General features: G+C 45.4%; 1 protein-coding gene across 1 annotated transcript in view; it reads right to left on the bottom strand.

Annotated features, from left to right (window-relative positions):
* The window catches only part of LOC139574871 (endothelin receptor type B-like), an 82,270-nt gene that overhangs the window by 46,746 nt on the left and 22,183 nt on the right, over positions 1-13,341 (bottom strand). The window contains exons 3-5 of the mRNA XM_071399840.1: positions 7,924-8,036; positions 7,624-7,828; positions 4,943-5,092 (exon numbers count right to left, since the gene is read on the bottom strand). Coding sequence (XP_071255941.1) covers positions 4,943-5,092; positions 7,624-7,828; positions 7,924-8,036 — 468 coding nt within the window. The remainder of the gene's footprint in view (positions 1-4,942; positions 5,093-7,623; positions 7,829-7,923; positions 8,037-13,341) is intronic.

The following is a 13,341-nucleotide window of genomic DNA, read 5'->3' on the forward strand; positions in this document are numbered from 1 at the left end:
TCTATCTTATCAGCTCTCCCTTCTGTTAAATACTTCTCCCTTCTGTCTCCTGATTCTGTCTCTGCGACCCTACACTCCACCCTTTCCACATTCTATGACACGCACTGTCCCACTACCTCAAGCTCAAGCTCAACAAGGTGGAGCTGCTCTTCCTCCCGGGGAAGGGATGCACGCTCAAAGAACTCTCCTCCATAGTGCCGCTCTCATAGAATGCAAAGAACTCTCCTCCATAGTGCCGCTCTCATAGAATGCAAAGAACTCTCCTCCATCCATAGTGCCGCTCTCATAGAATGCAAAGAACTCTCCTCCATAGTGCCGCTCTCATAGAATGCAAAGAACTCTCCTCCATAGTGCCGCTCTCATAGAATGCAAAGGACTCTCCTCCATAGTGCCGCTCTCATAGAATGCAAAGAACTCTCCTCCATAGTGCCGCTCTCATAGAATGCAAAGAACTCTCCTCCATAGTGCTGCTCTCATAGAATGCAAAGAACTCTCCTCCATAGTGCCGCTCCTCCATAGTGCGAACTCTCCTCCAACTCAGAAGGCAGGCAACACGCTTGACCTCATCTATATTAGAGGCTGCTCACCTGCTTGCTCAAAGACCTCTCCATCACGGTTGACAACTCCACAGTGTTGCCCTCCCAGAGTGCAAAGAACCTTGGCGTGACCCTGGACGACACCCTGTCGTTCTCTGAAAACATAAAATACCCGCTCCTGAATGGTTCAAGATCTACAACATCCGTAGAGTACGACGCTACCTCACACAGGAAGCGGCGCAGGTCCTAATCCAGGCACCAGTCATCTCCTGTCTGGACTATTGCAACTCGTTGTTGGCTGGGCTTCCCGCTTGTGCCATCAAACCCCAGCAACTTGGGGAGCACGTGATGCCGCGGAGCTGAGCAGACGTTGACAAACCGAGCTCTTCAAAGTTATCCTATTATTACCTAAATAACAAAGTTGAAACAATATTCTAAAATCGGCTGATAAACTGTCAAGTACTTACCTTCCCAAAGAGCCATGGACCTCCGGCCGAGAGGCAAGAAGGATGACCAAAACTTAGTTGATTCCCAAGATAAAAATAATTCTCAGGCCGACTCTCTTCTCTGTATACATCAATGATGTCACTCTCGTTGCTGGTGATTCTCTGATCCACCTCTATGCAGACGACACCATTCTGTATACTTCTGGCCCTTCCTTGGACACTGTGTAAACTAACCTCCAGACGAGCTTCAATGCCATACAACTCTCCTTCCGTGGCCTCCAACTGCTCTTAAATGCAAGTAAAACTAAATGCATGCTCTTCAACCGATCACTGCCCGCACCTGTCCGCCCATCCAGCGTCACTACTCTGGACGGTTCTGACTTAGAATATGTTGACAACTACAAATACCTAGGTGTCTGGCTAGACTGTAAACTCTCCTTCCAGTCTCACATTAACCTCTTTGGGCTAGGGGGCCTACCACTGTTTCCAATGGCTGTTATGTTTATTATGAGGCGATAATCTCCAATAGATGTCAACAGTCTTTAGAAAAAGTTTCCGGCTTGTTTTTTGGAAAAATGAGAATTTGTAGTTGTGAGGCTCCCATTTTGGCTGTAGTGTTTTCATGCGCGTGGATGAGAGCGCGTTCTTTGTTGTTTATCTCCGGTAAAGACAATAACGATTCTCCGTCTTAAATTGTATCGTTTATTTACATATTAGGGTACCTGAGGTTTGATTTTAAACGTTGTTTGACTTGTTTGGAGAAGTTTATTGGTAACGTTTGGGATTCATTTTGTATGCATTTTGAAGGAGGGAAACCGGTGGATTATTGAATGAAGCACGCCAGCTAAACTGAGTTTTTATGGATATAAAGAAGGACATTATCGAACAAAAGGACCATTTGTGATGTAACTGGGACCTTTTGGAGTGCCAACAGAAGAATATCTTCAAAGGTAAGGCATTTATTTTATCGCTATTTCTGACTTTCGTGGCACACCTGCCTGGTTGAAAAATGTTTTTAATACTTTGTAGCGAGGTGCTGTCCTCAGATAATCGCATGGTGTGCTTTCGCCGTAAAGCCTTTTTGAAATCTGACACAGCGGCTGGATTAACAAGAAGTTAAGCTTTATTTTGATGTATGACACTTGTATTTTCATGAAAGTTAAATATTACTATTTCTGTAATTTGAATTTCGCGCTCTGCAATTTCACCGGATTTTGTCAAATCTATTCCGTTAACGGGATTTGATCCATAATTAAGCATCTCAAATCCAAAATTAAATCTAGAATCGACTTCCTATTTCGCATCAAAGCATCCTTCACTCATGCTGCCAAACATACCCTCGTAAAACTGACCATCCTACCGATCCTCGACTTCGGCGATGTCATTTATAAAATAGCCTCCAACACTCTACTCTACAAATTGGATGCAGTCTGTCACAGTGCCATCCGTTTTGTCACCAAAGCCCCATATATTACCCACTGCAACCTGTACGCTCTCGTTGGCTGGCCATCGCTTCATACTAGTCGCCAAACCCACTGGCTCCAGGTCATCTACAAGTCTCTGCTAGGTAAAGCCCCGCCTTATCTCAGCTCACTGGTCACCATAGCAGCACCCACTCGTAGCACGCGCTCCAGCAGGTATATCTCACTGGTCACCCCCAAAGCCAACTCCTCCTTTGGCTGCCTTTCCTTCCAGTTCTCTGCTGCCAATGACTGGAACGAACTGCAAAAATCACTGAAGCTGGAGACTTATCTCCCTCACTAGCTTTAAGTACCAGCTGTCAGAGCAGCTCACAGATCACTGCACCTGTACATAGCCCATCTGTAAACATCCCATCCAATTTATCTCATCCCCATACTGTATTTTTATTTTATTCTCCTTTGCACCCCAGTATCTCCACTTGCACATTCGTCTTCTGCACATCAACCATTCCAGTGTTTAATTGCTATATTGTAATTACTTCGCCACCATGGCCTTACCTCCATTATCTTACCTCATTTGCACTCACTGTATATAGATTTGTCTTTTTCTACTGTATTATTGACTGTATGTTTGTTTATTCCATGTGTAACTCTGTGTTGTTGTATGTCGAACTGCTTTGCTTTATCTTGGCCAGGTCGCAGTTGTAAATGAGAATTTGTTCTCAACTAGCCTACCTGGTTAAATAAAGGTGAAATAAAAAAATAAAAAAATAATAGACAACACATATCACAGGACATACAACACTTGAATTATGGACAATACATATAGCCTCCACTATTCCGGGAAGGGTTTCCTGCTGAAACAGGAAAGAGCCTTCCCCAAACTGTTGCCACAAAGTTGGAAGCATAGAATCGTCTAGAATGTCATTGTATTCTGTAGCATTAAGATTTCCCTTCACTGGAACTAAAGTGCCCGAACCATGAAAAATAACCCCAGACCATTCTTCCTCCACCAAACTTTACAGTTGGCACTATGCATTGGGGCAGGTAGTGTTCTCGTGGCATCCGCCAAACCCAGATTCGTCCTTCAGACTGCCAGATGGTGAAGCGTGATTCATCATTCCAGAGAACGTGATTCCACTGCTCCAGACTCCAATTACGGGGAGCTCTACACCATTCCGACCAACACTTGGCATTGAGCATGGTGATCTTAGGCTTGTATGCGGCTGCTCGGCCATGGAAACACATTTCATGAAGCTCCCGACTAACAGTTCTTGTGATGACGTTGCTTCCAGAGGCAGTTTGGAACTCGGTAGTGAGTGTTGCAACCGAGGACAGACGATTTTTACAAGCTGCACACTTCAGCAATCGGCGGCCCCGCTCTCTGAGCGTGTGTGGCCTACCACTTCAAATCAAATTGTATTGGTCACATACACATATTTAGCAGATGTTATTGCGGGTGTAGTGAAATGCTTGTGTTCCTATCTCAAATAGTGCAGTAATATCTAACAATTCACAACAATACACACAAATCTAAATGTAGAACAATGGAATTAAGAAATATACAAATATTAGGACGAGCGATGTCGGAGTGGCATTGACTACAGTAGAATAGAATATATACATATGAGATAAGTGGCCGTTGGTCCTCCTAGATGTTTCCACTTCACAATAACAGCACTAACAGTTGACCAGCTCTAGCAGGGCAGACGTTTGACAAACTGACTTGTTAGAAAGGTGGCATCCTATGACGGTGCCACGTTGAAAGTCAACATTGTCAATGTTGTGTCTATGGAGATTGCATGGCTTGTGTGCTCCATTTTATACATCAGTCATCAACGGCTATGGCTGAAATAGCCATATCCACTCTTTTGAAGGGGCGTCCACATACTTTTATATATGTTATCTGTATGACAGGACATACTTCACACTGACATATAGATGAATACTGTAGGGGTGGGGTTGTGCTTAATAGTCCATCTACGTTAAGGAATCTGATGCTGGTTGAAATACAGACTGAAGGACAGGTTAAACAGACAGACGGACAGGTTAAACACACAGACAGACAGAAACATGGGTTATATAGCCAGACAGGTTATACAGAAGGACAGACAGCCAGATAGACAGACAGGTCAGACAGACAGACGGACAGGTTAAACACACAGACAGACAGAAACATGGGTTATATAGCCAGACAGGTTATACAGAAGGACAGACAGCCAGACAGGTCAGGTCAGGCAGACCTGGGTTATACAGAAGGACAGCCCGATAGACAGGTCAGACAGACAGACAGACCTGGGTTATACAGAAGGACAGACAGACAGACAGACAGACAGACAGACAGACAGACAGACAGACAGACAGACAGACAGACAGGTCAGACAGACAGACAGACCTGGGTTATACAGAAGGACAGACAGACAGACAGGTCAGACAGACAGACGGACAGGTTAAACACACAGACAGAAACATGGGTTATATAGCCAGACAGGTTATACAGAAGGACAGCCAGACAGGTTATACAGAAGGTCAGACTGACCTGTTTCATGTGGTCGTTGAGAGCGATCCTCATGCCCTTCTTCCTGCTCAACATCCCCCAGGACATCAGGGTGTAGAAGACGCCGGTGCAGGCCAGAGGAAGACAGAAATAGAACCCTAGCAACCACCAGTCCTTCACATCCTGGTAGAACTGACAACACCATGGTTACAACACTGTCACAAGTCTGCTGCTTTTAGCAGTCATATATTGGGGTAATCTTATGGTAGAACAGAGGGTGATATATCGGGGTAATGTTATGTTACAACAGGGTGATATATCGGGGTAATGTTATGTTACAACAGGGTAATATATCGGGGTAATGTCATGTTACAACAGGGTGATATATCGGGGTAATGTCATGTTACAACAGGGTTACATATCGGGGTAATGTTATGTTACAACAGGGTGATATATCGGGGTAATGTTATGTTATAACAGGGTGATATATCGGGGTAATGTCATGGTACAACAGGGTGATATATCGGGGTAATGTCATGTTACAACAGGGTGATATATCGGGGTAATGTTATGTTACAACAGGGTGATATATCGGGGTAATGTTATGTTACAACAGGGTGATATATCGGGGTAATGTCATGGTACAACAGGGTGATATATCGGGGTAATGTCATGTTACAACAGGGTTACATATCGGGGTAATGTCATGTTACAACAGGGTGATATATCGGGGTAATGTCATGTTACAACAGGGTGATATATCGGGGTAATGTTATGTTACAACAGGGTGATATATCGGGGTAATGTTATGTTACAACAGGGTGATATATCGGGGTAATGTTATGTTACAACAGGGTGATATATCGGGGTAATGTTATGTTACAACAGGGTGATATATCGGGGTAATGTCATGTTACAACAGGGTGATATATCGGGGTAATGTTATGTTACAACAGGGTGATATATCGGGGTAATGTCATGTTACAACAGGGTGATATATCGGGGTAATGTCATGTTACAACAGGGTGATATATCGGGGTAATGTTATGTTACAACAGGGTGATATATCGGGGTAATGTTATGTTACAACAGGGTGATATATCGGGGTAATGTTATGTTACAACATGGTGATATATCGGGGTAATGTCATGTTACAACAGGGTGATATATCGGGGTAATGTCATGTTACAACAGGGTGATATATCGGGGTAATGTCATGTTACAACAGGGTGATATATCGGGGTAATGTTATGTTACAACAGGGTGATATATCGGGGTAATGTTATGTTACAACAGGGTGATATATCGGGGTAATGTTATGTTACAACAGGGTGATATATCGGGGTAATGTCATGTTACAACAGGGTGATATATCGGGGTAATGTCATGTTACAACAGGGTGATATATCGGGGTAATGTCATGGTACAACAGGGTGATATATCGGGGTAATGTCATGTTACAACAGGGTGATATATCGGGGTAATGTCATGTTACAACAGTGTGATATATCGGGGTAATGTTATGTTACAACAGGGTGTTATATCGGGGTAATGTTATGTTACAACAGGGTGATATATCGGGGTAATGTTATGTTACAACAGGGTGATATATCGAGGTAATGTCATGTTACAACAGGGTGATATATCAGGGTAATGTTATGTTACAACAGGGTGATATATCGGGGTAATGTCATGTTACAACAGGGTGATATATCGGGGTAATGTCATGTTACAACAGGGTGATATATCGGGGTAATGTTACGTTACAACAGGGTGATATATCGGGGTAATGTCATGTTACAACAGGGTGATATATCGGGGTAATGTTATGTTACAACAGGGTGATATATCGGGGTAATGTTATGTTACAACAGGGTGATATATCGGGGTAATGTCATGTTACAACAGGGTGATATATCGGGGTAATGTCATGTTACAACAGGGTGATATATCGGGGTAATGTTATGTTACAACAGGGTGATATATCGGGGTAATGTTATGTTACAACAGGGTGATATATCGGGGTAATGTTATGTTACAACAGGGTGATATATCGGGGTAATGTTATGTTACAACAGGGTGTTATATCGGGGTAATGTTATGTTACAACAGGGTGATATATCGGGGTAATGTTATGTTACAACAGGGTGATATATCGGGGTAATGTCATGTTACAACAGGGTGATATATCAGGGTAATGTTATGTTACAACAGGGTGATATATCGGGGTAATGTCATGTTACAACAGGGTGATATATCGGGGTAATGTTATGTTACAACAGGGTGATATATCGGGGTAATGTCATGTTACAACAGGGTGATATATCGGGGTAATGTTATGTTACAACAGGGTGATATATCGGGGTAATGTTATGTTACAACAGGGTGATATATCGGGGTAATGTTATGTTACAACAGGGTGATATATCGGGGTAATGTCATGTTACAACAGGGTGATATATCGGGGTAATGTTATGTTACAACAGGGTGATATATCGGGGTAATGTCATGTTACAACAGGGTGATATATCGGGGTAATGTTATGTTACAACAGGGTGATATATCGGGGTAATGTCATGTTACAACAGGGTGATATATCGGGGTAATGTTATGTTACAACAGGGTGATATATTGGGGTAATGTCATGGTACAACATATATATATAAGTGAGGGGGGGGGCAATGAAGTGTCTGTCTATCAAGATACAATGTGTTTGTGTGTACCTTCATAAAAGCAGTGTTCTGCTGGGGGTGTAACAGACAGACTCGTAGCTTGCTGCCTCTGTAAGGCATCTCCATCATGTCAAAGGCCACAGCCTCCGGAACAGCCAGCAGGACAGCTACCAGCCATATGAATGTGACCTGCATAGCCTTCCACAGAGGGATCCCTATCCTCTTCACCCTACTCCACGACGTCACCGCATGGTACCTAGACACACACACACACACAGAAACATTTTCTCCACTTACTGTCCATATGTGTGTGAATGTGCAGTCATCCATTTGTGTGTGTTTGCTACTGACCTGTCGATGCTCAGGGCACACAGGCTGAGGACAGTGATTCCTACTGAAGCCTTCTGGATAAACGGCATCAACTTGCAAACATGAACCCCAAACGGCCAGTCTTCTGCTATCAGCTAGAGAGGAGAGAAGAGCAAGAGAGGGAGGAGAGGAGAGAGAGAGGGAGGGGAGGAGAGGAGAGAGAGAGGGAGGGGAGGAGAGAGAGAAGGAGGGGAGGAGAGGAGAGAAGAGCAAGAGAGGGAGGAGAGGAGAGAGAGAAGGAGGGGAGGAGAGGAGAGAGAGAAGGCGGGAGGAGAGAAGAGAGAGAAGGAGGGGAGGATATGAGAGAGAGAAGGAGGGGAGGATAGGAGAGAGAGAAGGAGGGGAGGAGCGAAGAGAGAGAAGGAGGGGAGGATAGGAGAGAGAGAAGGAGGGGAGGATAGGAGAGAGAAAAGGAGGGGAGGATAGGAGAGAGAGAAGGAGGGGAGGAGAGGAGAGAGAGAAGGAGGGGAGGAGAGAGAGGAGGGGAGGAGAGAAGAGAGAAGGAGGGGAGGAGAGAAGAGAGAAGGAGGGGAGGAGAGAGAGAGAGAAGGAGGGGAGAAGAGAAGAGAGAGAAGGAGGGGAGGAGAGAGAGAAGGAGGGGAGGAGAGGAGAGAGAGGAGGGAGGAGAGAAGAGAGAAGGAGGGGAGGAGAGAAGAGCAAGAGAGGGAGGAGGGAAGAGAGAGAAGGAGGGGAGGAGAGGAGAGAGAGAAGGAGGGGAGGAGAGAAGAGAGAGAAGGAGGGGAGGAGAGAAGAGAGAGAAGGAGGGGAGGAGAGAGAGAGAGGAGGGGAGGAGAGAAGAGAGAGAAGGAAGGGAGGAGAGGAGAGAGAGGAGGGGAGGAAAGAAGAGAGAAGGAGGGGAGGAGAGGAAATGGATAGGAAATGGAGAGAAAAGGAGCAGAGAGCATGTGAGAGGAGAGGAAGAGAAGGAGGAGAGGAGGAGAAAGAGAAAGGGAAGAGATCAGTTAGCAGCTTATTTTTCACATTTTAATTTCCCTCCGTCTCTGTCTCTATATGAGGGTCAGTCCAGGACTCTGTCTCTATACGAGGGTCAGTCCAGGACTCTGTCTCTATACGAGGGTCAGTCCAGGACTCTGTCTCTATATGAGGGTCAGTCCAGGACTCTGTCTCTATACGAGGGTCAGTCCAGGACTCTGTCTCTATACGAGGGTCAGTCCAGGACTCTGTCTCTATACGAGGGTCAGTCCAGGACTCTGTCTCTATACGAGGGTCAGTCCAGGACTCTGTCTCTATACGAGGGTCAGTCCAGGACTCTGTCTCTATACGAGGGTCAGTCCAGGACTCTGTCTCTATATGAGGGTCAGTCCAAGTCTCCTCTCTCATTCCTCTCCTGTTATGACAGGGGATCCAGCCAACATCATCATATCTCTGTTATTCAGAGAATCCTCCCTGTTCTACAGGTTATCTGTCAGCTGTTATTAAGACGTGTTTCTAACAGGACTGATGAACTCTGACAGGTCGGTAGTGTAATAAAGATGCCCTGGTTTTGACTCAATTTACAGTCCACTCTGTGTGTAGAAAAGGCCCATGGAGTTGGTGGAATAATCCTTTAATTCATGGCCTCTTACTCAGCTGGGCCAGGGCGCTTTAATTAGGTCAGGTGGTAATGACCGACAGATCTCATCCCCATAAAAGGAGGAAAACGCCATCGCCTGATCTCGCTGCTTTCTCTTCCTTAACTCCGTCTGCTCCAGAAGTTCTGTGCGTCCATGAATCCACGTAAGTCCACCGACTCTGTTACCTTTCATCTGAACTATCTGTTGCGATCGGGAGAGTGGGCCATCAGTTATCGTTTCTAGTTATTATCGCGGAGCGCGGCTCGGAGCGCTCGCTTCAAACATATGGTGTAATGTGACTGGTCAATGATCGCGGCCATACGGATCCTCATAGGCCAATTATGCCATCGATTATATGGTTAATATGTAATTAATATTAATATTAATTACATGTACACATGAAGACAATTGAAAGGGTGAAATGAGAAACGTCAATGTTGGCTGAACTGATCGACTTTGATATCAAACTATAGGGGATTATAGATTGAATGACCATTCACTGTTTGTATTTATTTCATGATTTATGATAAATAGTTACGAGCGTAAATGACTCAGGGGTGATTATTATTGACTTCTTAATGAACTGGATTGTTGAAATCCCTAAATTATGTTAATAATGAATGATTGTTATGATTTGATCTTTGTGATTTATGAATTTGATTGGATACATGTTATTTTGTTTCCTTTGTTATGCAGCACAGACTAGTAAATATACCACTTTATGGCTAAAGGAATTCCTGCCTCTCATCCATTCCTCTGTCACCTGACCCCTGACCCCTGACCCCTGACCACCTGTTCACCTTCACCGTCAGTCATCCTACCTGTCCAGCTACCCACACAGATTCCTAGGCTCTAACACACAGATTCCTAGGCTCTAACACACAGATTCCTAGGCTCTAACACACAGATTCCTAGGCTCTAACACACAGATTCCTAGGCTCTAACACACAGATTCCTAGGCTCTAACACACAGATTCCTAGGCTCTAACACACAGATTCCTAGGCTCTAACACACAGATTCCTAGGCTCTAACACACAGATTCCTAGGCTCTAACACACAGATTCCTAGGCTCTAACACACAGATTCCTAGGCTCTAACACACAGATTCCTAGGCTCTAACACACAGATTCCTAGGCTCTAACACACAGATTCCTAGGCTCTAACACACAGATTCCTAGGCTCTAACACACAGATTCCTAGGCTCTAACACACAGATTCCTAGGCTCTAACACAGATTCCACTATTCTTTCACTGTGTGTCAGAGCCTCTTTCTGAACGTGTCCCTAAAGGCAGTGTCGTTATAAATGGTTTACGCTGTTGACTCTGGACTTTTCCTCGCACGACACAAGTCCTAAACTCAATCCTCCACGGAGATGATTACAGTCACTCCTCGTATTTCTCTCTAGGAATCTGAGGTTAGCAGACACAGAGACTGACAGAGGGAGGACTGAGGTTAGCAGGCACAGAGACTAACAGAGGGAGGACTCTGAGGTTAGCTGGCACAGAGACTGACAGAGGGAGGACTCTGAGGTTAGCAGACACAGAGACTGACAGAGGGAGGAATCTGAGGTTAGCAGACACAGAGACTGACAGAGGGAGGACTCTGAGGTTAGCAGGCACAGAGACTGACAGAGGGAGGACTCTGAGGTTAGCAGACACAGAGACTGACAGAGGGAGGACTCTGAGGTTAGCAGACACAGAGACTGACAGAGGGAGGACTCTGAGGTTAGCAGGCACAGAGACTGACAGAGGGAGGACTCTGAGGTTAGCAGGCACAGAGACTGACAGAGGGAGGACTCTGAGGTTAGCAGGCACAGAGACTAACAGAGGGAGGAATCTGAGGTTAGCAGACACAGAGACTGACAGAGGGAGGACTCTGAGGTTAGCAGGCACAGAGACTGACAGAGGGAGGACTCTGAGGTTAGCAGGCACAGAGACTGACAGAGGGAGGACTCTGAGGTTAGCAGGCACAGAGACTGACAGAGGGAGGACTCTGAGGTTAGCAGGCACAGAGACTGACAGAGGGAGGACTGAGGTTAGCAGGCACAGAGACTAACAGAGGGAGGACTCTGAGGTTAGCAGGCACAGAGACTGACAGAGGGAGGACTCTGAGGTTAGCAGGCACAGAGACTGACAGAGGGAGGACTCTGAGGTTAGCAGGCACAGAGACTGACAGAGGGAGGACTCTGAGGTTAGCAGGCACAGAGACTGACAGAGGGAGGACTCTGAGGTTAGCAGGCACAGAGACTGACAGAGGGAGGACTCTGAGGTTAGCAGACACAGAGACTAACAGAGGGAGGACTCTGAGGTTAGCAGGCACAGAGACTGACAGAGGGAGGACTCTGAGGTTAGCAGGCACAGAGACTGACAGAGGGAGGACTCTGAGGTTAGCAGGCACAGAGACTGACAGAGGGAGGAATCTGAGGTTAGCAGGCACAGAGACTGACAGAGGGAGGACTCTGAGGTTAGCAGGCACAGAGACTAACAGAGGGAGGACTCTGAGGTTAGCAGACACAGAGACTGACAGAGGGAGGACTCTGAGGTTAGCAGGCACAGAGACTGACAGAGGGAGGACTCTGAGGTTAGCAGACACAGAGACTGACAGAGGGAGGACTCTGAGGTTAGCAGGCACAGAGACTGACAGAGGGAGGACTCTGAGGTTAGCAGGCACAGAGACTGACAGAGGGAGGACTCTGAGGTTAGCAGGCACAGAGACTGACAGAGGGAGGAATCTGAGGTTAGCAGGCACAGAGACTGACAGAGGGAGGACTCTGAGGTTAGCAGGCACAGAGACTAACAGAGGGAGGACTCTGAGGTTAGCAGACACAGAGACTGACAGAGGGAGGACTCTGAGGTTAGCAGGCACAGAGACTGACAGAGGGAGGACTCTGAGGTTAGCAGGCACAGAGACTGACAGAGGGAGGACTCTGAGGTTAGCAGGCACAGAGACTGACAGAGGGAGGACTCTGAGGTTAGCAGGCACAGAGACTGACAGAGGAGGAATCTGAGGTTAGCAGGCACAGAGAATGACATGGGGTGGTTAGGAGAAACGGTTTATAGTTGTAAATGTGATTTGGTTCTCTACATGCGGTGAAATTTAGCCCACAGCATGCTATAATAAACACAGCTACAGCTGTTGTTGACTACTATAACTGTTGACTACTATAACTGTTGTTGACTACTATAACTGTTGTTGACTACTGTAACTGTTGACTACTGTAACTGTTGTTGACTACTGTAACTGTTGACTACTGTAACTGTTGTTGACTACTGTAACTGTTGACTACTGTAACTGTTGTTGACTACTGTAACTGTTGTTGACTACTGTAACTGTTGACTACTGTAACTGTTGTTGACTACTGTAACTGTTGTTGACTACTGTAACTGTTGTTGACTACTATAACTGTTGACTACTGTAACTGTTGTTGACTACTGTAACTGTTGTTGACTACTATAACTGTTGTTGACTACTGTAACTGTTGTTGACTACTGTAACTGTTGACTACTGTAACTGTTGTTGACTACGGTAACTGTTGTTGACTACTGTAACTGTTGTTGACTACTATAACTGTTGTTGACTACTGTAACTGTTGTTGACTACTGTAACTGTTGTTGACTACTGTAACTGTTGTTGACTACTGTAACTGTTGACTACTGTAACTGTTGTTGACTACTGTAACTGTTGTTGACTACTGTAACTGTTGTTGACTACTGTAACTGTTGTTGACTACTGTAACTGTTGACTACTGTAACTGTTGTTGACTACTGTAACTGTTGTTGACTACTGTAACTGTTGTTGACTACTGTAACTGTTGTTGACTACTG

Source organism: Salvelinus alpinus, chromosome 4, assembly GCF_045679555.1.
Source record: "Salvelinus alpinus chromosome 4, SLU_Salpinus.1, whole genome shotgun sequence".
Taxonomy (NCBI): Eukaryota; Metazoa; Chordata; class Actinopteri; order Salmoniformes; family Salmonidae; genus Salvelinus; species Salvelinus alpinus.